This window comes from Camelus dromedarius, chromosome 10 (assembly GCF_036321535.1).
Source record: "Camelus dromedarius isolate mCamDro1 chromosome 10, mCamDro1.pat, whole genome shotgun sequence".
Classification (NCBI taxonomy): Eukaryota; Metazoa; Chordata; class Mammalia; order Artiodactyla; family Camelidae; genus Camelus; species Camelus dromedarius.
This window is the reverse complement of record NC_087445.1, coordinates 40,166,288-40,193,842: the sequence shown is the minus strand read 5'-3', so window position 1 is coordinate 40,193,842 and position 27,555 is coordinate 40,166,288. Positions and strand designations below refer to the sequence as shown.

Below are 27,555 nucleotides of genomic sequence, written 5' to 3'. Positions count from 1 at the left end.
CTGCAAGAGCGCGCAGGCGTGCGCCCCGGGCCACGCTCGCTGGAGTCCCGCCCCGCGCAACGCCGGCTGGAGCCGGGCGCCGCGTCCGCTCCGGATAGGACGGAACCCTGGGTTGGCCAGTTCTGCTCCGGGCCGCCCCTGACTCGGAAGGGGTGCGGGGTTAGGGGCTCTGGGCCTCTCGGTTAACGAGCTGCGGGGGTTGCGGCGGGCTAGTGACAGGCGCGCGCCTGGGAATCGCCGGTGCCGCTTTGCTTGGGAGCACTCGAACTGGCGCCCGGTGAGTACCTGCCTGACCCCGCCGCGCTGCGCTCATCGCGGGGTCTTGGAGGTGTTTCCGGAGTGTTCCTGCGCTGGAGCCCGAGTCTCGTTGTGTCTTGCAAGCCTTGTTGGGACTCTTACCACCCTAAACGGGCTGATAAGTGGCCTGCCAAGGGGGACGTGTACTCGTGATGGTGCCGTACTCTCACGCCCCCTGATAATCCTTAAAATGGGAATCTGCTTTCAAAAGATGTCGGAGAAGTCCCTGGGGACTGGGTCAGGCGGTGATCCCTACGGGAGAAGACAGTCTTTTATTCCTCCAGCACTGGGATGGACTAATTGCGGCCCTCCTGCGCCTGTTACTGTACAGCCTAAGAGTGGTTTTTACATTTTTTAATGGCTTGAAAGAAATCAAAAGAGGCAGGTTTTGTGGCACGTGAAAATTATATGAAATTAAATTTTCAGTGTCCATTAAGTTTTATTAGAACACAGGCGCGCTCATGTATTGTCCGCGGGAGCGCTTACTTCCTAACAGTTGAGCAGCTGCCCACGAAGCCAAAAACATTTACAATCAAGCACTTGGCAGAGCAAGTTTGCCCACCCCAGACCTAGCAGATTGAATCTCCAATGGGAGCCAGAGGCTGGAGCATACAAGAAAGCAGCATGCGTTAAGTTAGAAATAGTACAGGCAGTATTATAAATCAGTCGTTATGTTTGGGGGAAGAAAGATGAAAAAGAAAAAACTTTACATGAGCATCTATGTAAAATGAAGCTTCGAAGTTTCTACTAGGGTTTAGTGAGTGATTCCAAGAGAAAGGGGCATGGATTGCATATTCGGAAACTCCAGCCTAGAGATTTCTGTTTACCAAAAGGGAGCAAAGTTTAAAGGTTAGTAGGAAATGTGCTGGCTTCGGCAGCACATATACTAAAATTGGAACGATACAGAGATTAGCATGGCCCCTGCGCACGGATGACACGCAAATTCGTGAAGCGTTCCATATGTTAAAAAAAAAAAGACTAGTAGGAAAAGACTTCCCTGTCACATTGAAGATAATCAAAATGTTGAGTAAAATGAGTGAGAAGTCCTGAAATATTTCACTCTTAGAAATAACCAGGCTGCTCTTTTTAGACACATCGAAAAGCATTTCCTTGGCTTGTCATCCATTTGGACTAAGGGCTTGATATTTTCTTTACAACCTGCTGATTCTGCACATGCCACCTCTGACCATTTTACAGTTTAGAATCCAAAATGTACCATATTTAGTAGTGAAATAATTTAAATATGGTTAACACATACCAGTTATGGGAAAAAAGTACTCAACAACATATTTTACTTAGGGTTAAAAAAAGTATAAAAAAATTAAATTATTCATTTTGGATTTACTCTTTGCTGTCTTAATCTGCTCTCCTTCCCCTAGGCAAATTCTGTCTGCTAAAGAGGAAAGCCTTGCACTTATTGGGAGAATAAAGTACAGTTGACCCTTAAACAACACAGATTTGAACTGCGTGGGTTTATTTATACTCAGAATTCTTTCACTAAATTTTTACTGCAGTTAGACACGATCCAAGGCTGGTTGAATGTGACCATTCAGAACCATGGATACAGAGGGCCAAGTATAAAGTTATACGTGGATTTTGGACTGCGAAGAGGTTGACACCCCTAACCCCCAAGTTGTTCAAAGGTCAGCTGTACATATGTATCTCATGTTATTGGAAGTGGTGTGTATACCTAGTAATCAGATACCCCTGGACTAATGAGGCTGGAAAGTCCAAATGGTTGTCTCTCTGAAGACATCCAGTGATTTGCAGCTTGTAGATGATGGAGCTTGTGTTTGCTTCACTGGAGTCTGCTGCTGTGTATATTTGGGACCTGGCAACTCGATTGTAAGCTGTTTTGTTGTTGTTGTTTAAGATCTTTTTAACAGTTTTTTATTTAGAATAATTTTTCTCCTTATTTTTTAATATCTTTATTGTGGTAGATTGCAAGTTTTTTTTAATGTGATTTTAAAATTGTTCTTAAAGAAGAAAACAGGTAGTGAAATAATAGAACATGGTGTAGAAATGGGCAATGCCAGGCCTGAACCTGGAGTTCACCTGAAACTGCCCTGTGCATTGCAACAGTTTTTGAAATAAATAAATCGCTTCTGGGATTGCTACACCGCCACCACCTCCAGCCACTCAGCCCAGCCATAGGTATTGCCTCATCTTTTCTCAGTTCCCTGTTCTGTCCACCACAGTGTCACTTGTTCATTGCTAATGGACTGTGCCCAAAATTTACTCACACACTGTCATGGACAGGCTAAGACTGCTAACTGATATAGAAGTGAGGGTTCCTATATTGGTAAAATCTGGCACTTGACTGTGGGAGTTCCCTCTTGAGCCCAGGGGATTTTATAAGTAGGTTCTTGACTCCTCCTTACTGTTGGTTTCTGAATTATTAGAATTTTCACCCAGATAACCCCCTCAAGCCTATTTCCAGCACCACAACAGCACTTCCTTATTATTTACTTGTTATATAATTGATGCATCCTCCTATGTATGCACAGATGTGGCAAGAATCACAGGGGACAAGTAGTCCTTGCCACTCAGTGGAGACAGCAAATATACACCCCATCAATAACACATCAATAAAAATGACATCAATTATATATGAGAGCCTCACAATGAAGCCCGCACATGTGCACCATCCTTTCTTTGCTCTTGGTAATAATGTGCTTTTTAGCAGCTTAGAAAGATGGAAAGAAGTTAACTCACTTGGTTTAGTCTTGTTTCTAGCTTTTCCTTTTATCATTTGTGTGATCTTGGGAGAAAGTGAGTCCATTGTCTGGGCCAATCTCAACTTCTACAAAATGAAGGGGTAGACAAAATGATCTCTAAGGCTGTATTCCTGCAGGTTTGAGTATTTATGTTCTGACAGATTATCCAAAAGTAGGCAGGGTGGGAACAAGGAATAACAAAGTTTTATGAATATTTTTTCTTATTTTGCCAAATGAGAACATCAACCTATGACTACCTACTGCCAACATAATTTCATAGGAGAAAGGATATTTATCACCAAAAAATGTAAGAAAGCTGCCATCTCAGGATAAAGGGCAGCCTTTTCCTTCCTAAAAAAGAGTAATTGGCAGCCTTGCATTGACATTAGAAATAATAATAGGGTAATATGTAATTCAAAAGTAGAAAAATTATAACATGAAAATTTATTTTTCAATACGCATTGTATCAGTTATTCCCTTGATACACTTTGGCAATTTGAATGGAGATATATGTGCAACCGGTACAACTCCTGGTGAAACTCAGATGTCCAACTTGATCTGCTATTTTATTTTTTATCACAGTCATTGTTGAATTCGTGTCTCATAGAGGCTAGTAAATGAAAGTGTAACCAAACCTTAAAAAATTGCATTCAATTTGAAATATAGTCATTCCTCGGTATGGGGGTGGCCAGGACCAGTTCCAAGACAACACCCCACCTCCACCCCAGGGATACCAAAATCCACAGATGCTCAAGTCCCTTATATAAAATGGCAAAGTATTTACATGTAACCTAAACACATTCTCCTGTGTACTTTAAATCATCTCTAGATTACTTATAATCCCTGATACAATGTAAATACTATGTAAATAGTTGCAAATAATATGTAAATAGTTGTAAATACAGTGTAAATGGTGTATATAAATAGTTGCCGTACAGCAAATTCAAGTTTTGCTTTTTTGGAACTTTCTGGAAGTTTTTTCCCGAATATTATCAAACCACTGTTGGTTGACTCCGCGGATGCAGAACCCTTGGACAGGGAGGGCCAACTATGTTCTGGGGAAACTGAGAAGAAGCCTCCCCTCTCTCCACCAGGCCCTTCTCCCCACCACCTCCCCACAAGGGGAACCTGGACACAAGTCTGGGATAGGAATGGGGAGGGCGGCTGAGAGCTTTCCACCGAGCCACCACTCACCCGGATGGCACAGCTTAGGTCCCTAATCACCCCACCAGAGCAGTCAGCAATAAAGAGCAGCATCAGTCAAGGGCAACCTTGTGGAACCATGATAAGTTTCCCTGCAGCTGAGCTTCACCTCTTCCATTAAAGAGAGGACAGTGGTCCTTGGAATATCTGCAAGACTGCTTTGGGGAACCCTAGGGGGCCGTGTGTGAAACTGCCCTCCACCCTCCAGACCGGGGGTCAGCAGGCAGTGGCCTGCAGCTAAAACCTGGCCCTGTATCCTGACACTCACAGTTCTTTGTGGCAGGGAACACTCATTGTGAAATCCAGGAAGGGAAATGGTATCCCAATAAAATAGGAATTCCATTCTTCTCATTCATAGACATGCATTATGAAAAAAAAAATTGTGCTCAATTATCATCACGTTTTGACTTTTATCAAAAAGTTTGTAGAAATTTATTTTCTCTTACTATATAAGTACCTACATAATAACCTCGATTTTTGCCTCTTGGCCCACAAAGCGTCAAATATTTACTGGCTGGCCCATTTCTGAAAAAGTTGGTATACCTTAGCCCTAGGGTGAGGAAATAGCACCCTTAAAGGGAATTAAGTACCTCTTGCCTCTGACTCGCAGTGACTTTCTCCCCATTTCAGAAGGGGAGAGGGAGAGGCCAGCTCTGCCGGTTCCCTGCCTTGGGAATAACGGATCATCCCTGGGAGACTGAATATTGCAGATGACAGACCACCTGGTCGAGGGGAGCGGGAAATTCTGTAGTGTGCCCTGTGGCTCAGCAACTCTTCTGCCCTTGAAAACAGACACTCAAGGTCAAGGGTGTATGCTTGACCCTGGGAACCCTTTCAGTTCCCTTGACTTCAGCTCACAAGCCCTGAGCACAGCCCAGTGTTGGTACCTAGCAGAGGAGTGAAGCTGTCCCACGGAATGTGTGTAATCCAGTGATGGGGTATCCCAGAGATCGCTGTCACCTTTCCCCGTCAGCTGGCCCTCCTAAGTTAAGGCTTTCTTTTGCCGCTTTAGACATCTAAATGATATGCATTCGATTTTTTTTTTAATTTTAGGAAGACGTGATTTTCAAAGCTAATTATGAAAACATTTGTCATTGGAATCAGTGGGTGAGTAATTTTGCTACAAACAGCTGATTGAGATACTCAGAATGTCCAAAGGGTGTTGCCACGTGATCATGGTGGGGGAAGGAGAGCAGTGAGGACTCCTGAGTCCCAGAGCCGCCACTGTCAAATTTAAAACAGTGGCGTGTTGGCTACACAAGTGCCAACAGGAGGTGGGAGAATTTCCTAAAAACTGAGAAACAGAGTAAGTAAACAAGAGTTTACCTGCTTTACCGTTTGTTTTCTGAAGCTGACACCAAAGGCAGGGCCTGATCAGATGCTACTTTGGTTCGGGGTACTTTGCCATTCTCCGTGTGGCTCCTCCAGTATGACACAGGAGAAAATCTATCATTTCTTTCCTGCTATGCCCAACTTTGGACCTGTGGAATAAGGAATTACTCCATCTCTACTCCTTTTTCCCCACACTTAGGGTGACCTTTTATCTTGAGCTATTGCCCTGGCATACTTATTAGTGATTTGCCCCTTTCCCTCTGAAAAGTATTCTAAATTATATGGTCACCTTACTTGTGGTACCAGAGGTGGACGGACATTCAAATGAGACAGCAACGACTCCGAAGGACATGCTTTGTTTTGCTAGTGTATTGTGTTCACCTTTCCTCTGAGTACTTTCACATTATGTGTAGTCTAGTTCATAAAATATTTGAGACTGTTGAAATTAAAGGTTTGTAATTTGGCGGAGATCATTGTAATACTGCATCACATTACTACAGTAAGTAATCAGTTAGAAGTAAAATTAAATGAATGAAATGTCAGAACTCTGCCTTAACTTGCTCCCATCTAATCAGAACCACAGTTCAGTTTTTCCCTACATTATTTCTCTTGTCCGTCCCTTCCTCCGCACTCAATGCCACCATCCTAATTCAAGCCCTCATTCCTTAATTCCAGTCTCTCCCTCATAATCTTTCCTACATACTTCTGCCAGTTTCATCTTCATACAGATTTTAAGTTATCCTCTCACCTCATGAACAATATTTAGTGGTTCCCAATTATTTAAAATAGAATCTGAATTTCCTGATACATGAGGATCATCTAAAAATAATAAAAGAACTGTATTAGCTTTGGAGGCGGCAGGCTGCAGGAAAGATTTGGTAAAGGATCTTAGTGGTGTCACCAAAGATTCAGTTTCTCTCTGCCTCTTCTCTGTGTCTTCTTCCATTTGAATTCATCCTAAAGTTGGCTCCACTTTTTGGTCACAAGGCCCTACCAGCAGCTCCTGGGACCTCGTGCTTCTTCTTAGCCTGTCAATAGTGGGGAGAAGTGCTTCTCTTCCTTTAGGTCATGGGTCTTTCTTTGACTGGACCAGCTGTGTGGCATACCCACAGTCACTGTGGCAAAAGCAACAGGATTCCTTTAGTTGGTTTAGGTCAGTTGGACTCTGCTCTGGAGTTGAGAGTGGGGTCAGTTCCAACCAGACCTTGGAAACAGGAGTAGGACCTGGGTACTCAACTATGAAGTCCACTACAGGGTCCAGTGCAGCTTTCATTCTGCGCGTGTGTGAATGCGTTCCCCTTGTCTCAGTATTCCGGTGCAGTGCCTTCTGTCTCAAAACCGGCCTCATGCTTTTTTGCCACGTGCATTTGGTTCTACTCATAACTTCCTGAGAAAGTCTCTTTACCATCTCTTCCTCAGCAAGTGCCAGGATTTCATTTTAGTGCTGCTGCTGCTGCTGCTTCTGTGAAGCCCCTGCCAGACTCAGCAGCAGTTCCTGGCTTCCTTCCTCCAAACTCACTGTGCTGTGTCTCTCCCCTGTGCCTGTCACTTGCTGCCCTGTGAATGTTCATTCAGTTGAGACTGCAGGGAATAGTAAGTGTTCTAAAGGATTCAGGGGGCATCTGTGAGCCTCCTGAAAACTTAGTGCACGTGTGAAGATGTTCATTTTTCTGGGGAAGCCTTCATCAGATTCTCACAAATTTCCATAATGTTAAAAAAACGTAAGCTCCATGGGCACTGGAGTGAGACTTTGCATCTTACCTCTACTACTTGCTAGTTGTTACCTTGGGCAAGTTTTATGAGCACTCAGCTTTTCAGTCTTTAGTTTCCTCGGCTGGACAGTGGGAACATTGTTGTCTAACTTTTGTGGAATAAATTCTCCACTTGTTGGAATAATCACAGACAGCCTTTTTAACTTCTTCCTAGCCAAATACCATGTTCCAAATACAATACCCGCTCTTGTCACCTGTTACGTTAAAGAAACAAATGGATTAGGAGCAGTGCGTTTATTTGGGCATTGTCAACAAAGGAGGAAGTAAGCCCGTGTAGTCGTCCATCTCCTTCCCCAGATCCTAGGGAAGAACGTGCTTCTGTCTCCCCCAGGGTTGGGGAGCACGTGCAGGAGGTCGTAAGCCTGCCAGTGCCTGGTGGCTGTGAGCATGCTGAAGGAGAAATCTTGAGTCTTAAGGTATCACCTGACCGGGAGGGTTGCATTCTAATTATAGGTCTTAGACATGTTGAATACTTTTCCCCCTTCCTCAGCCCTCTGACCTGGACTGCCTTCTAGCTGGTTCATGTCCTCCAAGTCTACAGGAATGGGGTGCTTATTTCTCACTGGCTGCATGCAGTTCAGTCAGTGAGAAGGGATCTAATTACTATTGGTTTAAATGCATGATCTTGACTAAAGAGGCGACACATTTTCTAGCCAGATTGTTCATACTGTAATAAAGTTACCCCTGTTTACTATGTATTTTAAACCAAAATTCAGTAAATGAACTATAGGCATTGAGTATAGATTACAGACATTTTTGTTAGAAGAGGGAAAATCCTCGTAACAGTATCTTTTCAGTGCATAGTAACAACTGCCCACTTTTCCATTTTCAAGGAGATTGCCCATATCCTACCCAACTGTGTAGTCTAAGGTTAAATGAAAAAAAAAAAAAAAAAAGCAGAAACAAAAACAAAAACAAAACTTGTGAATCAAGTTCCTTCTACTTTGTAGGTGTAAGGTATTTGGGTAATAATTGAATGATATTCATTAAACAATGTTGATGAATAAATGTTAGTTCTCTTCCCCCTTTTTAAATTATAAACATATTGGAATTCATCTTACCTGGGATTGAGCACAGGTTCTTGTAAATAAATGTGCATTCAGGAGTCTTTTTATGCTATAGACATTTGGTGATGTGGTTAAGTCTTGACTTCTCAGAGCAGTGGTTTTAAATTCACAAAATAAGATACGGAAATGCAAAGGAAGCCAGTTACAGTAATGATGTAGTTATAAAAATATTTTTAAAGGAAATTTGTAGCATTGTGATATACATGCTTCTTTGTTAACTCACTAAATAACAATGTCCAGTGGTGGGTCTAAAAACTGCTGTAAATTTGAAATAATAATGAGTGCTAATGATACTTCAAGATGTCTGCCCCAAATGCAACATGATATGAAAATACCTGCGTGATTTCCATTGCTAACAGAGTCACAGGTACTATTAATGTGACATATTATAATTAAAGAAAATGCCCAAGTTCTATTAGAATTTAGTGAAAATAAAGATGTACTTTCTTTCAAGTTCATAGAGACCCTGATTCTGTCCACAGACTCTTTGGAAGTTTATCATCCTCAGGTAAAAAAAACTGTTCGACTGACTGGAGAAGTGCCTCCCACCCAGTGTACACAGTGCTGGATACCAGAAAGCTAGATATGTACACAGAGGAGTTGCTTAGGGTCCCCTTTCTCCTTAATGTTACAGTCCAGCCAGATGGGACAAGAAACTGACTGAATGTGATAAGCTACAATGGACCTTCCAGCCAGCCCCAAAGTAGAGAAACATTAGGGGCAAAGGAGACATCACAAAGGAGATGAAAATTTGTGATAGGTAGGCTGGTAATAACCCACTCCTTCATTTTTCTCTGCTGTGTATTGAAACAAAATCACCACGTGCAATTGTACATACTAGCACTAAAATGTGCTACTCATACTCTCTGTGTGTGTATGAATCCTGTGACTATTTCAGCAGAGACCAATAATTATTTGGCTTATAACATAATAGCTGTATTTTAAGTCTCAGCGTTACCCAGTTCACTTGCCCAGTAGTGAGCTACCTTTCTGCTCCATCCTTTCCAGTTTATTTATCATTTATTGCGTCAGACATACTTGGGCCTATGAAAGAAATAGTTTTTCTTATATATTACGTAATTGAAATATACATTTTCTAAGATAAATTAAAAATGTTTTATGTTCTTTTAACGCATCTTCCTTCCTTTTTTGTTTGTTTTTGTGGTTCAGTGTGACCAATGGTGGGAAGACAACACTGGCCAAGAATTTGCAGAAACGCCTCCAAAACTGCAGTGTTATATCTCAGGATGATTTCTTTAAGGTATTTATAAAGCTTCTAGATAATTTATTTAACACAAAAAAGTTATAGTAGCAAAGCTAATTGGTTTACGTCCAAAAGCCTTGGCTGATTGACTGGGCTTTTGTAATGAAGGTAGTCTCCATGCAGTAGTGTTACTTGTCCACTAGATGGCACATTTATGGAAGCCTCTTTGATTTCATTTATCCTCACCAGCCAAAGCATTTGTTAAAATAAAGGTTTATCACCTCTTCATTCTTTAATTGTATTATTTCTGCACTGCACAGTTCTGATGAGTACTTTATTGTTTTTTCCAGCCGGAGTCTGAGATACGGACAGATGAAAATGGATTTCTGCAGTATGATGGTAAGCAGATGAGCTTACAAAACATTATGCTCTAAAGTTCATTTTCTTTTTCAAACCCAAGTAACCTCACTAAGTAACCAGTCTCAAAATATATTTAAATAGATTGCTGTACTTTAAACCTGCTTTCATAAGAGTTTCTGATTTATGTTCAGCTATTTAAATAAATGAAACCTTTTCCCCAGTTTTATAGTTAAAACTGGAAATATTGGGACAATGGATTTTTCTTTTTAAGGTGGGGCAAGGTGGGTCTCTGTTATTCTCCACATCCCTGCCTCGGGCATACAGCCCAACCCTCTCCCCTCTTGCCTGGAGCAAACTCTAAGCCTGCCCATCCTCTGAGCTTACCTTCCCAGGGACCAAGTTACTGGGCAACTGTTCTTTTCATTGCTCAAAAAGATTAGTGAATATTTTTCAGATGAATTCACTTCACTCCTTTGCCCAATCTAACACTTCTTGAAGTCAAAGGAGTAAAGTACATCAGAAAAACATCTACTTACCTATAAAGAATATAACTAGTAATCTGTATTTAATGATGTTATCATGTTTTATAATTAACAAGATGATTATTGAGTCCTTATGCAAACTAGCCACAGAGAGAGCTCTCTAAAAGAACCATAAAATTAGTTCTTTATTTTGAACTTTGATAACCTTGGAGAAAAAATGATGTATCATCAGTTCTTACAGACACATGATAATTCTAAGAGAGGCAAAATCCTTGACTGGCTGTCTCTTTTTGTGTCTTGAGCTATAGCCAGAATAATTTTTTCTTTCTCTTTCCCTTTTCTAAAGGTTAGTAAGGAAGATTATTACAAAGTAAGATTTAAACAAGGGAAAACTGTTTTCAACAGTTGACAAAGAATGATTCCTAACTTAAATGAGTCTTTACAAACTGATAAGAAACACAGACACAAAAGGTTATTTGATTAGTAAATGTACAATGGAAAGTCAACTTCAAAAGTAGTCAAAGAATTATAACATATTTTCCCACTTACCTGGTAAGCAGATTTTTAAAGCAATGATAATGGCATAGGCCCAATAAAGCAAAAACTTATAAATTGGAGTATAGATTGGTACAGTCTTTTCTGGAAAGGAGATTGAGCATATGTCCCAAAGACCTTAAAATGTTCATGCCATGTGTTCAGGTGTCCCACTTCTAGAAATCTATCTTAAGGAGAAATCTGAACATTTCAGATAAATGCACAAATTTAAGGTAAGTCAAGGTAATGTTGAAATCTTTATAACTACCAAAAGAATAGTATATAGTTACCACATTTATAAATATATGGAATCACTCAAATATCATTGACAAATACAAAAGTGAAAAACAGAGAACTAAAATATCAAAAGATGGTAGAAAAGCAGAAGATGGTAGTAAGATGATAGTTTTAAATCAAATACATCAGTAGCTACATGAGGTTAAATGAACTATAATAAAATACTACAGAGATTGTCAGACTGGCTTTAAAAGCCAACTGTAAGCTTCTTATAAGAGGTATATTTGAACATTAGAATACAGAAAAGTAGACAGTAAAAGGCTAGAAAAAGATATACCATGCAGATACCTACTGAAAGAAAATTGGTGTAACTCTACTAATATTAGACAAGGTAAAGTTTAAGGCTAAGAGTGTTACTAGAGAAAAGAGAGATAAATGAATCAATTCAACTGGAAAAAAAACAGTCTAAAGTTTGTAATAATGTGACCTCAAAATACATTAAGCAAAAACTGACAAAAATAAGAGGAGAAATAGACAAATCTATAATTATTGTGGGAGATTTTATATAATTTCTCTAGTAATTAATGGAACAAACTGACATTATAAGAGTCTTACAGATTTGAACAACACAATTAACGAAACTTGACCAAACTAACATATAAAACATACCAACAATAGCCGAATACACATTTTGTCCTCGAGAACACATGGAACGGTAACCAAAATGGAAGGCATACACAAGGACATGCAGGCAAGTCCTAATACACTTCAGTGGACTGAAGTAATGCAGAGATATCTTCTAATCATGGAGAACTGAATTAAAAATCAATAGCAAAAGAGTAAGTAGAGAATTCCCAAGTGTTTGAAAATTAATCAGTGTCTTTTTTCTAATGTTTAAGAACCTTTTCTTGTGGAAAATTTTGACTGAACTCTCATGAATTCACTATTGTACTTTAAAAATGAACTCTTGGCCAATTATATTTCATCTATACCCTCACCCACTTTCTCCTATATTATTTTGAGGCAAATCCTGGACATCATCACATTTTTCTGAAACAAAACACTTCTGTATATCCCGTGAGTCAAAGATTAAATCTCAGTGAAAACTAGAAAATATTTTTAACTGAATGATAATGAAAATATATTAAAAGTAATGGTACTTCTGGTTCCAGCCAAGATGGCTTGGCCCCATTCCTTGCTCTTCCTCCTTAAAACTAAAAACCCTGAATGGAACACAACAAACAAGGAAAGACTCTGAAAGATGAAAAGAAGAGAGAGCAGACTGACTAGGGACTTTGGAACTTGAGGGAGGACATAGCTGTGAGTTCCCTGGGCCTTTATTTACTTATTTATTTTCTGCCATATATCTGGAAAGGGATGATGGAGAAGTGTGCAACATGGAACCATCAGTAGGTGCACACAAAAACTCCCAAGAAACTTGTCCCTTATAGTCAAAGGACTAGAAAAAGGGTGGCCTAGCAGTATAGAAAATTATTTTGATAATACCCACCTTACTCTAGTCAAACACAGAAGGGAAAACCAGCCTCCCTCACGGTGTTAGCAGGGCCAAGTGGAGGGCTGGACTTCTGGACCCATCAGCACCCATAAGACAGGATGTGTTGGCTTTCCATATCATCTGTAGGGATCATATCAGTGGTCCCATACAGGGAACTGAACTTCCACACTGTCCTGGCAGCAAAGAGATAGAATAAGGCAGTGTGAGGTGCTGCTGGTAGGGCAGGACCCAATGGAGAGCTGAACTTCTGTCTTCACTGAGCTGTATTGAAACCACACCAGCACTCTGCTTTCTTCTTTCTCCCCCCACAGCCACCGCCCCCCACCTCAGTATCGGTGAGGCCCAGCAGGCAGCTGAACATCCACCCTTCCTGGACCTGCACACTACACCTAAACAGGGTGACTGCCTGCAAAAAAAAAAAAAAAAAGAAAGAAAGAAAAAAAAAAAGAAAAAAGGATTAACTAGGATCCAGAACCTCATAAGATAATACCCTAAATTTCCAGGATTAGACTGAAAATCATTTGTCATATTAAGAACCAGACAGCTTTCAACTTGAATGAGAAAAGACAGTTAGACACCATCACCATGATGACACAGATGTTGGAATTCTCTGAAGGATTTTAAAGCAGCATCCATAAAAAGGCTTCAACAAGCAATTGTGAACATTCTTGAATCAAGTGAAAACTTAGAAGGCCTTAATAAAGAAAGAGAAGATGTTAAAAAGAATCAAATGGAAATTTTAGAACTGAAAATATGCAATAACTGGCAGTTTAAAACTCACTGGATGGGCTTAACAGCAAAATAAATATGACAAGAGGAAAAAAAATCAATGAACTTGATTGAAGACAGAACAGTAGAAATTACACAATCAGAACAACAGAGAAAATAGACTGAAAAGGAACAGAGATGTGGGACAATAACCAAAGATCTAACATTCATATCATTGGAGACTTAGCAGGAGAGAAGGAAAATATTTGAATAAGTAATGGGGTAAAACATCTCAAATTTGGCATAAGACTTGAACTGATGGATTGAAGAATCTGATCCTCAAATCAGTTAAACGAGACTGATGAAGAAAAAAGAGAAGGCACAAATAAAAATATCAAAAAAAAAATAGCATCACTAGAGATCCTATAAAGATCTTATAAAAAGATGAGGATATTGTGAACAATTTCCTGCAAATAAATGTGAAAACTTAAATGAAACTGATGATTTTCTAGAAAAATGCAACTTTTCAAAACAAACACTAGAACAAAGAGGAAATCTTAATAGTTCTTTATCTAGTAAATGAATTAATTCATAATTTTAAAACTTTCCACTATAAAACCTTTAAGCCCAGATGGCTCAACTCAGTAGTTCTGGAGTGGGACTGAGAATTTGCATTTCAGAAAAGTTCTAAGTTCTCAGGTGATGCTGATGCTGCTGGTGACACTTTGAGAATCATTGTTTAGGGTACTTTTCTAGAATTAAGCACTAGAAGTATGCACATTTTTGTGTTTGAGAATGACATATTTGTGTCCTTTATAAATTCCTTTAATGATTTTCCTCTTATTTATCTGTGAGAGCTCTTTATATATTAAAAAGCATTCTTTGACAAATACGTTGCTGGTATTTTCCCTAGTGTGTTGTTATCTTTCAAACTAATTTATAAATACTTCATCATCCAAAAATATTAAACTTTTATATGATTGGAGGGAATAGAAGTTATAAATAAAGCAGTGAGTTTATGATTGTCAAAGTTGGTAATGGGGACATGGGAGTTCATTGTACTCTACGCTCCACTTTTATGTATGTTTAAAATTTTCCAGGATGAAAAATGTATCACACATACCAACTTACCAATATTAGAGTTTGGATTTGTTATCTAAAATATTTGTTAATTAGGTATTTTGAAGGGTAAATAAAATAGTGTTATTTCATATACTTATAGACCACTGGATATACTCCTCATAAAAAGCCACAGCATGAAACTTTTGCTGTATTGATTTCATATTTTTATATGTTTTTTCGAAGTGCTTGAAGCACTTAACATGGAAAAAATGATGTCCGCCATTTCCTACTGGATGGAAAGCCCAGCGTACTCTCTGCCGTCAACAAATGAGAGAAGCCTCGAGGAAATCCCCATCTTAATTATCGAAGGTTTCCTTCTCTTTAATTACAAGTAAGCATTCCCCACTCTAATACTGACTCTGAATGAATAGGGGGAAAACCTGGTGAACTGAATATGCTGTTATTTTAGGCCCCTTGACACTATATGGAATAGAAGCTATTTTCTGACCATTCCGTATGAAGAATGTAAGAGAAGGAGGAGGTAAGTTTTGAACTTGCCTTTGTGGATTGTGATTCAAAAAACAAGCTTTAGAAAAAATGAGGCAGCGACATTACTGATCAATGAACATATGTCCTTTTTCAAACAAGGGAAGCCTTAACTCTTTTACACAAAGAGCAAAACCTTTTTCCGTAAATGGACATTCACTTGGAGTAACGTGAATTACTTTTCTAGGAAAAGGCCCTTGTACAAACTGTTGGGCTCATCTTTCCTAAATCTTCATATGAACCAATCCCGTGTGGATTATGATTTTAAATTAATGGGCCTGTATTCTGCTACAGCCACAGAGAACACCAATTAATTTAAAGCTTAATCCAACTTAACAGTATTTCTATCATTATTTACATTGATATTTGTCTCTCAATTCTTTTATAAACCACTGGGGGCGGGGGGGCAGAGATAACTAAGAATGGTAGTCAGTCAATTACAGAGTTCCTTTTTAGATCAGAGAACTAAATCCATTGTGTTGTCTTTGTAACTGGCATTGAATCTAAAATGTGTAGTCTTAATCCTGTTTAGACTCAGTTTCTGAGTGATTTCCCTGTTATCCTGACCATTATTTTACTTTATCAATTGTATGTTTGTCAACCAACATAGTTTCCTATGTATTTTAGGGGAGGGTATAGCTCAGTGGTAGAGCGCAGGCTTAACATGCACGAGGTCCTGGGTTCAATCCCCAGCACCTCCATCCAAATAAATAAATAAATGGAGTTTCCTATGTATTTTGATAGTACAAGGGTCTACGAGCCTCCAGATGCCCCAGGGTACTTTGATGGCCACGTGTGGCCCATGTATCTAAAGCACAGACAAGAAATGGAGAACATCTCGTGGGAAATTAGTAAGTGCATTTTCTCCCTCTGTGGAAGGTCTTTTACTCTTCATTGCCTCAAAGTACACAAAAGAAAGAAATATTTTTCTCATGTATTAGATTATAAAGAGACGTTTTAAGCCAGAACACTCTGGGCTCCTTCTTTTCCACTCTGGCTCTCCTGGCTTCTGCTTCTCTCTCTATGGCTCTTATCAGAGTTTGTCAACTTCTCGATGGTGTGTCATTCAGTCAGCAAATATTGATTGAATGCCTTCTGTATACAAGGCACTGCCCTGGCAACATCAAGGGAAATAAGGCGGGCCTAGTCTCTCCTCTTACAAACCAACGTTCTATCAGGGAAACAGACGCTAAACACACAACTAGCTGCTCAAGATTGTCCTTTCCAGCTGTACAGAGCATGCTCCAGGGGGCATGACCAAGTCCCAGCAATCAGGGAAGACTTCCTTGAGGAAGCCACATTTAAACCACACTGTGATGCATTTAGCTGGACCGAGGTAGGCAGGTTGAGAGAATAGAAGATCACCCCCAGACAGTGGGTATAGTGCATGAAAAGGCCAGGGGGCAGGAAGGAATGAGCACCTGAAGGAATAGAGAAAATGAAGGCAAGAGGTGGTGCTGGTGACACAGGAAGGGTCCACACCCTACAAGGCCATAGGCCAGTTAAGGGCTTGGGTCATTATCCTAAGAGAATTGGGAAGCCCTCTGAGAGAGGTTTTATACAAGAACATGGTAGGTACAAAATTCTTGTTTTAGTGAGATCTCTGTGGCCATGTGAAGGGTAGATGTAGAGGGCGCAATATTGGACCTATGTACTCAAAAGACCTGGGTAATAGAATAGATATAAAGGGCCTAGGCAATTGAGGTGTCAGTGACACCAGCACAGGAATTGGCAGGGGTCATTTCAGAAAACAGAAAAAAGTAAGTCAGATTTACAAGGAAGAATGCGAGTCTGTTTGGCACATAATGAGGTTGAGATGCCATTTGGAGATAAACTTATACATCTGTGGGCCTGGGCTAAGAACAGATCCTTGGGATACAAAGTGCAACAGAGAAGATACAGGAGGCTGGAGAGAAAAGCCTTTTGGATAGGGCAGAGGAATCAGAACTAATGTATCTTTTCAGTTAGTAAAGGGAGTTTCCCATATTCTGAGAAGCCTCTGGTTCCCATGCCAGACCGTGCAGAAAGCACACAGGGCCTCCCCAAGTTCTGGCAGCTCTTATGACCCCATTTTCAGTCCAGTTTACCCACTCCTCCCCTTCCCCAGAGCCACTGCGGACGTTCTGGCCTCACTACTTCCAGATCAGACCACTGGTTGCAGGAATAACTTTACTGACCCTCCTTCCCTCTCCCTTTAAAATGCAAATCTGACCATGCTTCTACCTTGCTTAAATGCCTTCAGAGAGCCTCCAGCTCTTCAGAATTAACTACAAACTACCAGACACCAAGGCTTTTAAGGACTAAGGCACAGCCTTGCTCTAAAACCTCATCTCTACACTGTTTCTACCTCCCCACACGCTAGCCTTTCCCAACTGTGCATCTTTTTTCTTAAAAGGCCAAGTTCTCCTACCTCCCTGCCTCTGCAGTTTTCTGACTGGAAGACCCTTTCCTTCCTTTTACCTACATGACTTCTTTTTCTCCCAAACTGACTATGCCAGTTTTGTTTAAAATAAGTATCTCCTGAGCCTGGAGAATTGGGATTCAGTACACATATGAGAGAACTCAGACCCTCCTCTCCCCTCTCCCTGCCCCTCCTTCCCTGCGTGGTTTAAGAGGCTTCACAGGTGATCCTGATGCGTCCGTAAGTTTGAGGACTGCTCCCTTAAATGATTGTTTGGGAAAGGCACCTCTTTGGTGCTCCCAGAGTGCTATATGCACAATGCCACTGAACTCTGGTTCTTTCTTGTTTTCTTTCTTTCTTTTCTTTTTCTTTTTCTTTTTTTTTTTTTTTCATAATTTTCATACCAGCTAGTTTGAATTTCTCTGATAAACTGAAATTTCTTACCTATTACACCTGGCTATGATATATTTCTCTCTTTAATGGCTATTACTTTCTTTTTAAGTTAAGTCCCTGAGTTCTTTGGTTAAACCTATTGGTGTTCTCAAGAGATTTCAGGTGCCAGAGTAAGTGTCCTATATACATAAGCCTGTTAGCATTTGAACTGCTCTCTGTTTCCCTTCTCAGTTTACCTGGATGGAACAAAATCTGAGAAGGACCTCTTTTCACAGGTGTATGAAGATCTTATACAAGAGCTAGCAAAGCAAAAGGGTAAGTATTGTCCAAGCAGAGTGGACTGTGAAAGAGCAGCCAGGAGAATAGTTCATTTCGTACACAAGAACCGCATACCAGAATGCTAACGTAGGGGTCATTGTATCCATCATTCATTGCTTTGAAGATAACTCAGAATCAGAGACTCTGAATAGGTCTGGGGACTTGATTAGTTTGTGAGTTATTTTTAAGGGTGAAAATATTTACCCTTTTTTACATCTCTTAATGATATTTATTTTACTTAGTTTAAATTTTTTTAGTAGGTGGCTGTTATTTCGGTGGGACTGATACTATCATTGGAGTTGAATGAAGTTAAAATACTAGTGATCTTGTCATATGTGTAGAGCTCTCTTTTCTCCTTTATTTTTCTTAAAGATTTTTCATAAATTTCTATTTCTCATATGCCTCAAAATAAACACAAGATTTAAAAAATTATTTATTAAGTGTTTAAGTTTTTCAGATCAGACAGTACATTTTGCAAGTGACAGAAACCCTCCTAAATCTGGCTTAAGCAGAAAGGAACTACAGGGTGGCGGTGGCTTCCGGCTCATCTGGATTAAGGAGCACAAATAGGGTCCTCCTGGTTCTGCCTCAGTTTCACTTTCTGTTTGGGTTTATTTTGAAGTCAGTCTTTTTCCCCTGACAGACATGATGTCTTTTGGTAGCACCATCCTCCTAGGTCCAAGAGACCCAGAGGGAAAAGACAGTTTATCTTTTTTTAAGATTGTCTATGGGTTGATAAATTTTAAAGCTAAGGAGATCTATATATTATTCTCACTACTTTTGCAGATTTTTAAATTTTTTTTTTTTTAAGTAGTTCTCCATTTTAACCCAGCTAAAAAATCTCAGGAAAGACTTTGGTTCTGTTTGGGTTGCATGGCTTTTGTTAAACCAATCACCACAGCCAGGGAGATGGCTTACTCTGATTGGCTAGGACTGGATCATGTACTCATCTTGTAATTGAGTGCCTCTTCCTTCTAAGGCGTTCTGATTTAAGGGGAGAAATTCCCCAAAGGGAAAGCAGGGAAGGAAGTAGAAACCAGAAGAAGAAGGATGACAAAGCATGCTGGGAGAACAAAGCTATAGGCCTAGCTGCTGTTACATTGGAACTACTTGAACTAAAACGGTTTTCATGGCTAACACGTGCAGAATTCAGTCATCAGCTGGCTCAGGAGAAGGCAGTATGAGTCACTTTGGCAGCAAAGAATATTACATGCTCTTTTGGTGAGAAGCAACTACCCTTGTCCAAATGTCATCATCTGTCAGTAAGAATTAGATTTCCTATGTCCTCAGTAAATTCCTATCTGACTGGAGGTCTGAGCCCAGCCAGGAAAGCCCCTTAATCCTGCACACTCCTACTTTCAGGATCAGCCCTTTATGAAGTCATGAACCCATTTAAAGAAATTTCAGGACCATTTAAAAATTTCTTCCTGTGAGTGAAACCTGAAGTGCTTGCCAAATATGCCTGCTCACCCCTGCCATCTGTTCCTCTGATGAAAGGCAGGCCTCCCGTAATGAAGCTCAGGCACCAGCGTAAGTGGGTGGAGAGAGTGTAAGGTGCAGAGAGGGGCTCAGCTATCATAAATGATAACACATGAGCCAGAGCCACGTCTGTGAGCAAGGCTCCCTTGCTGACCCTAATAAGATACTTACAGGGCTGTTACAGTGGCTGGACACCTGTACCTTTCTATCTCTTGATAATGGCTAGTGCTTGGATCCAGTTCTCCTTTAGTGGCTAAGTCATACGCTGGAATTTGACCTTACGATCTACCTGCTGGTAAGAATGAAGGAGCCTTGATCATGTAGCTCAGGCAAATTGCACCTAATTCCATACCAAATGCCAGCATTTGCCATCTGGTCCAAGGCTCAGGAATAGCTGGCATGTCTTGACAGGTGCTGAAAGCCCACAAGAAAAGTACATTTCTGCATGTGTGACACCCTCCTCTTGCCTTGCCTATAACCTGGAGGTTTTTAAGGAAGTATTTCTTTGTAAGGCTATCTTGCTTGTGTTCTAGATGTAAGATAAAGTTTAAAAAGAAAAAAGTAATAACAGGAATGTTAGAGGAGAGATAAAATCCAAAGATCAGCCTTTCCTACCTCCAAGATCTATGTTCATTTTTTCCAGTTGCATAAGTAAGTTACTGTGTTATTTATAGTAACCCATCACCTTTCCCAGTTCTAACCACAGTGCCCTGGCAAAGCCAGCCTGGAGGGATCCTCAGTGTTGCCTCGTTTAACCCTCAGTATGGGACTGAGCTAGCTGGGAAGCCTTTCAAAGGTTTCAAAAGTTGACTATATCTCAGGCTTCTTAAAGCATCATGAACATGTTTAAATTTCAGCTCTAAACAGTATAGAATTATAATTGTGATAAAGTAATAATAATGAAAGAAAAACAACAAAGATTGAATTTAGTTATTAATAAAACAAATGATCCAAGAGAGTAAGCTGATAAAGTTATGTATTTAATTTAAATACAGACTTTGAGGTAAAGTTTAATCATAACCTATTCTCCCTATGACAAGACAGTCTAATCACCAGCAACGTTCAGACTCCCTTTAAAAATGTTTATTTCCATTTCATTATAAAAGCATATTAATTATAAAAAATGTTTTAGTATAAAAGCAAAAGGGAGAAAATAATCACCTGTATTCCCACGAATCATCATTGTTAACATTTTAATGAGTACATATTCAGTGTTTTTGCTATTCACATCAGTCTCTCTTCTATATGGTTACATGGTTTTCATAGTTAATTGTCATGCTTATTTCTGTTTTTACTTTATTTTTTATTTTAATATTTTTTGGGGGGGATCATTAGGTCTATTTACTTATTTATTTATTCTTTTTTTTTAATGGAGGTACTGAGGATTGAACCCAGGACCTCGTGCATGCTAAGCATGTGCTCTACTATTTGAGCTATATCCTTGCTCCTGCCACTTATTTCTATTTTTAAATTAGTAATTAATATTTAAGAAGCTTTCTAGAGTCCATTATATAATAAAACTGAATAAAACTAAATAGCTCTCCTAGTTAAAGAATTCAAGGCTAAGTTCTGTTTTGCTCATTAAGAGTGAATTGTAAGACAATGCTGACATCTTACTGCAGAAGAAGGATGTCAAATCAAAGGAACAAAAATTGCAAAATAAAAATTTAATAATCACGTGTTTTTATTTTGGGGAATATTTTTCTCTATTGAGTTATTATAAAGTAATAGTATAATTATCTAGTATAGTAGCCCAAATTAACATAAAATGGTTAAACCATTTTCTAATTGTTGGCTATTTAATGTTAGAAAGTTTTTCACATTGGTAAATAATAAGCTATGAAAATGTCTGCACATAATGCTAGTTTTCTTCTTGAATTATATTAAAAATTTTCAGAAGTAGCACTTGTTTGTTCAAAGAGTGCAGCCATTTTTACATTTACAATCTTCAAAGATTAAATACTATACTAAAAAATGTGTGCTTCTCCAGCCTGAGCTGTGTAATAAGAATGTGGTAGCTTTATCATAGAGTTTTTAAGCCAAGATCATCAAGTTTTCAGCTAGGCTTCCTTGGTTTAAGAAAAAAGATTAAAGGTAAGAATACTTCTTTCCTCAAATGGAGAATAACAGTCCAAAACAAGAATTCTACTGTACTGTGATATTCTTTCGTGGTATTCTTCTAGCTCTCAAATTATTCCACTCCTTGAAGTCAAAAATTATTATACTAGTTGCAAATGATATTAGACATCTAATATCTGAACATAGGCTTAAATTTAACACAAGGATAAAAAGAATAAGAGAAACTTGGACTCTGTTTAGTTCTTTACAGAAAACCAGCATTTCTGGCTCCAGAATCCCTGTAATCTTAACACCCTTAGATGTCAGTGTGAAGATTTAATAAAATGAGAATTGTAATTCTCCATTAATTTCTTTTCAATTTATATTTATTCCCAAGGTCTGCAAGTAACAGCATAAATTTGGAATGCCCTGAATCCTTCCTGGAGTGAGTTAGGAAATTCAAAGAAATCTATTCAAGAACCTTAACCAAGATACAGTATGTACTTTGGTACAGAGACAGCTCTTGTTTTGTTTGTTGATCTGTTTATTTGTTCTATCACACATGGTTTCCCTAACCTGTGGAACAGTGAATAGCTATCCATGACAATGGACAGGAATTTGCCTTAATGAGTTATTCTCACTCCAAAAAGTGCAAAGATATGGCATAGCTCAGAAACAGGGATTAATTTCGCTAGACCAATGATTGTCAGACTCTTCTGACTGGGACCCAGAGTAAGAAATAAGATGTAGATCACAACCCAGTATATATGTCATCTATTGATGTATGTGTTTGTGTGTATGTGTCTATATGTGTGTATATGTATGTGTCTGTATGTGTTGCATGTATCATATCAAGTATCATAAAACATTTACCTCACATGCACTCTTGAAATTTTTTATTTCTAATTTTTTAAAAATATTGGTTACCATCCCATACCAGTGCCCACCTCCTGCAAATAATGGCATTACCAAGAATAGCAGTTACAGTGAATAAATCAAATCAATCACCCAGTATCTTTTTATATGTGTTTTGCCCTTGTTACTGCTGTTAATTTGTGTGTGTATGTATCTGAAACCGCTGAGTCACTTGTGTCACTATGTCGAGACTTTGTTACAAATAAGGGTTTTTTATGTGTGTGTGTTTTATTTTGTTTTTGTCAAACCCATGGTCTAAAATCACAGAAATAAGTTGCAGTTACTTCAGTGATACGCAATACAGGGGACCTTTCATTGAAAAGCACAAATAGGAGATCTGTATAATCGTATAATTTTTTGAGGCTTCATTCAATGCTGGAATTTAAATTATCTACTGTGCTGATCAACTTGTTACTTAATAATATGATTAAACAGATTGTTCACAACCCTTCCGGTCTTTACAAATATAAACTGTAATGTTTCATTAACTTTAAACATTCTCTGTAGGCTCCTCTGATCAGCTCTCATTACTTCCATATTTCTAACTAGCTTGCACTCAGTGATGATTAGGGGGTTTTTTGGTCACACACACTACAAAAACAAACAAAAAATGTGGATTCAACTAATAGTTCACCTTTTTAATAGCTATATGACTTGGATCAAACTGTTTAAAAGTATTTCTTCTTTGTAAGATGGGGATATCAAGAGTACTCAATGTGGGTTTATTGGAGAGTAAGGATAAAGTTCTAAATCCATGACATGGCCCCCAAGGAATCCCCTGATTTAGCTTCTGAGTGCCTCTCTACCCTTACTTCCCGCTGCTGTTCAGCCACTGGAACACTCTCCTCAGACCTACAGGAGACTTCCTGCTCATGGCAGGCACACGTGCTGCTTCTGATGCTTAGGGTAAACTTCTGCAACCCTTCCCTGCAACCAGTCTGCTAATTCCTACTCCTCCTTCAGATCACCCCTAAACTGCCTCTTCTCAGAGGATTTCCCTCCTTGTCCCCCCATAGGTACTCACCAAGCTCCCCTATTTTTTCTTCAAAGCACTAATCACAATTGTAATTATACTGCCACTTACAGAATCACTCATTTAGTGGCTGTCTGTCCAGCTAGACTATAAGATCCTTGAAGGCAGGCCCTACTTCTGTGACTTAGTTACAAACACACCCCTACTAATTAATTAGCACAGTGTCTGGCACATAATGAACACAATAAATGTAAATGTTGGGTACTTTTTATAAATTACTGCTACATCAGGGATGAGTTCACATGCAAGAAATGTGTCACTTGACTAATTGTAGCTTAAACTCATTGGGGTTTTGTTTTGTTTTGCTTTGTTTTTTACATGACAAAGTCCAAGGCATGTAGGCCAGGGTTTTTGCATAGAGTTGTTGTATTTAGGGGAAAAAAAACAAAAACAATATTCTAGGGTACACAGCTAAATCAGCACTTCAGATAAACTATAAATAACTTTTTAGTGTAAATCAGTCCCAAATATTAGATATTTAAGACTGCTGGTTTTCTGAAATTCAGCAATTCAGAAGTGTCATGAGAAAGCCAGGGACTTTCATCCTTGACTATCGCCTGAGGTATCACCAGGAGGTCACAGAGAGGCAGCAGAAGCATCCCAGCATAGTGTCGACTACCAAGGCAGGCAGATGGGTGTAGGGAGGCACAGACAGCCACACGCCTTCCAAAAGCACCCATCAGTGGTCCCAACAGACTTCCCCAGATGTCTCCAGGGCCAGAACTGACTCTCATGGCCACTTCTCACTGCAGAGGAGGCTGGGAAGAGGATGTTTTGATAGATTTGAACCAGTTACCTTTCATTTCCTGGGGGATGTTGCCATGGGGGGAAAAAAAGCTTTTAAGGAAGGAGGAGGAAATAGGTAACCAACTCCAAGTGTCTACCACAACCTTTTTATGCGTATCTTCCCTGGCTATGATTTTTTTCAAGCTTATATTGTTGTAATTTGTGTTATCAGAAAATTAGGATTTTTTTTTTAGAATAAATCTAGATATGATTTTTCATAGTTTATTTCCAAGAATTTCTGAAATGCCCTCTTTTCCCCTTCTCCCCGACATGGAGAGAATTGAGTGTGATTGAGAAACGTCACGCTTGACTTTTCTCCCGGTTTCAGCATGGGAAAATAGGGCAGAGAGATACTCTTTATCTTAAACAAACAAATAAAAAACAAACAAACAAACTAACAAAAGACTTTAACAGACATTAAAAGTGGAAACATTCAAACCATTTTGGAAAGAAGTAAATATTTTTGCTCACTACTACCACTGAGAAATAAATCAGGAATTTGAAATAAAATACCAGTGCTTCATAGCTGTATGTGTGGTTGCACATTTAGTTAGTCTTATCAAAGCAGTTAGAGATAGTATATCTGTTTAGAAAAGCACATGCTCTTTTTCTATTGACAAGAAGCAAATCTGAAGTCTTCACTTTCTCTGCATGAGTAACCTCAATCCCTTTAGGATAAATTTGCTTTAGGAAGGTTTCATTGTGCTTGTGGTTAAACACAGAGGGAGTTTAGAAGAGGACCTCATGCACAGACTGTTACACTAAAGGGGGAGACACAAACCTAACAAGTTACCTTTTAAGGATATGCTTGTAGTACATAGAGTCATACAATGTTGGAGCAGTATTAGCTGGTTCGACACTCTATTTCAGTGTAGAAATTAAAACCAGAGCTGGTGACCTACCCAACCCCATGTGGCTAGTTACTGGCGGGACCAGGGCCAGGCCACAATTCCTATACCACACAAATATGCACACACACACATTTTAAATTTTAAAGCAAAACAATGGCAGTAAAATCACTTGCTTGAGTACATCATCTCTCCCTCTTTCCTTTGAAGGGAGAAAACTGAGGAGCCTGGAAAGGCAAGGGCTGTGTCAGGGAAAAGTGAAGTTTTCTGTCCTGGGCTACTGGAGCCTAGTCAAGGAGACAAGCCAGCTCATGAGGTTATCTGAGGGGCAAGGAGCAGTGGTGAGCTACTGTGAGCTCCACGCCATTGTCTGCTCTGCTCATCTCAGGTTTGTGGTGCTAACTGTTCTTTCAATAACTCCATGCATGGAGGAGAGTTAGAAAAGAGAAGGATATGGAATAAGTAGAATGGGCATTACTGTCCACTTCTGTGCACACAAAGAAACAACAGAAACAGACGAAAATTGCAGTAGCAGCTTTGCAGCCCTAATCAAGGTAGCATGACCTGCAGATAAGAGAACGTCATAAGCAGAATTTATCAAAGTGAGCATATTAAGTGCATTCATACCTTTGAGTCAAGAAACACATGATCAGCATATTATTGTATGCTCCCTGCTAATTTCCAGATCCCAGAGAAGTTAGATTATTTTCTTAAAAATTGAGATTAAAGCTCATACAAATAAATCCTTATTGACTCTTCCCTTCAAGCCTTTGCAGCAAGTTCTTAGAACTTACTGTTAGAACAGTGGTTCTCAAATCTTGGCATACATCAGAATCCTTTGGAGGGCTTATTCTAACACAGATGCTGGTCCCCAACCCCAGAGGTCCGATGCAGTCGGTTTAGGGTAGGGCCCTAGAATCTGCATTTCTGACAGGTTCCCAGGTGTTATTGATATTGCTGACCCAGGGACTATTCATAATTACTGCTCTGTGGTGGACAAGCAGCAGCTTACAGACCCAGGAGGGCCCACACTGGCTGTTGTTTAGATGCTAGTGGCCTGAAATTACTAGTATTATCAGCCCCTAAAAATATTACAGGATCACTCTTATGCCAGTTACTGATTTTATTCACTCTTAGCTCCAAATTCTCCCTTTTTGCTTTATCTGTGAAAATGAATCTGGGCCGTTTAGATGTTTTTCCCTTGGCCAAGAGGAATGGTGTTAAGTTTTGTCAATAGAGGGTGCTGGAGGGATGTTGCAGGAGAGAGGATTTTGCTTTTAGGTTCCTGTGGGTTGGCATCTGTAGAGAGTGCATCCAGTGAGACATCTGGGGAGTGGCTTTTCCATGGCATCCTAGAGGGTAGAATTCCCCAAAATTCCAAAGGGTAGATTTCTAGCGGATTTGTTGGCATTGCACCACAGCTACTTCTCTGACAGTGAGCCATGGCGGTGCCTTCTCCAGTAAGGTCTGGCTCTCACTTACAAGGAGGGAAGTCGGGGAAACCGAACCTCTTCCTTTGGTGTTCCTTCTCAGTCCTAGGGCATGTGGCTGTTCCTTGCACCTGTCTTCTTTCGAGTTCTCTTTACTTTTTAGCAGCCAATACCTTGTTTGTATTTTATTCAGAAAATAAATAATTTTAATTAATTAATTATTACTTGTTTGTATGTATTTGTTATATATTTATATTATACACTTTTACTTTATATATTTTAAATATATAAATATATGTAAGTAGATTATATATTTGTTTAGAGATATTTAATATATTCTATTTATTTATTAAATTTCTATGCATATAATTATTTATTACATTTAAAAAATTATTTTATGTAAAGAATCTATAAAATTCTTTATATCAAACTTTTCTTGTTCATATTAGCCTGGTTTCTCCCTCCTGATTAGACCCAGACTGATACAGCCATTGGGTATACTGTACAACTGATTTATAGAAGACAGATTTGGGCAATTGTGTGGTTGCTTTTTTTCTTTTCCTTTTTTTTTTTTTTAACCTTTGCCATCTCTTACACCTGGGACACCATACCCAAGAATAAGAGCATGTTGCAGGGATGTAAGGTACAGCATAGGCAGTATAGTCAATAACATTTAATACCTTTTTGTGGTGACAGAAGGTAACTAGGCTTATTGTGGTGATCATTTTGTAATCTGTGTAATTATCGAATCCTTGTGTTGTACACCTGAATCTTATGTAGTATTGTATGTCAGTTTTACTTCAGTTTTAAAACTGTTAAAAAATTTTTTGGTCAATAAAAAGGGCTACAGCCTGCAA

The 27,555-nt window shown here is 39.3% G+C and overlaps 1 protein-coding gene and 1 non-coding gene across 4 annotated transcripts; both read left to right on the top strand.

The window, feature by feature from the left end:
• Positions 1-54: 54 nt before the first annotated feature.
• Positions 55-27,555, top strand: NMRK1 (nicotinamide riboside kinase 1). Of its 3 annotated transcripts, XM_031449900.2 has the most exons (10): positions 55-277; positions 1,812-1,940; positions 5,271-5,324; positions 9,559-9,649; positions 9,943-9,991; positions 14,735-14,882; positions 14,961-15,032; positions 15,782-15,888; positions 18,063-18,146; positions 22,084-27,555. In XM_031449900.2, the coding sequence occupies exons 3-10, from the start codon at positions 5,296-5,298 to the stop codon at positions 22,101-22,103; spliced, it is 600 nt and encodes a 199-aa protein (XP_031305760.1). In that variant the 5' UTR covers positions 55-277; positions 1,812-1,940; positions 5,271-5,295; the 3' UTR covers positions 22,104-27,555. The 3 variants fall into 3 exon arrangements, with proteins under 3 accessions (XP_031305760.1, XP_031305761.1, XP_031305759.1); XM_031449901.2 differs by lacking the exon at positions 1,812-1,940 and having other exon boundaries at positions 18,107-18,146; XM_031449899.2 differs by lacking the exon at positions 1,812-1,940.
• On the top strand, positions 1,160-1,263 carry LOC116152807 (U6 spliceosomal RNA). Its single transcript, XR_004136513.1, has one exon. It is a non-coding gene; the product is annotated as a U6 spliceosomal RNA (small nuclear RNA).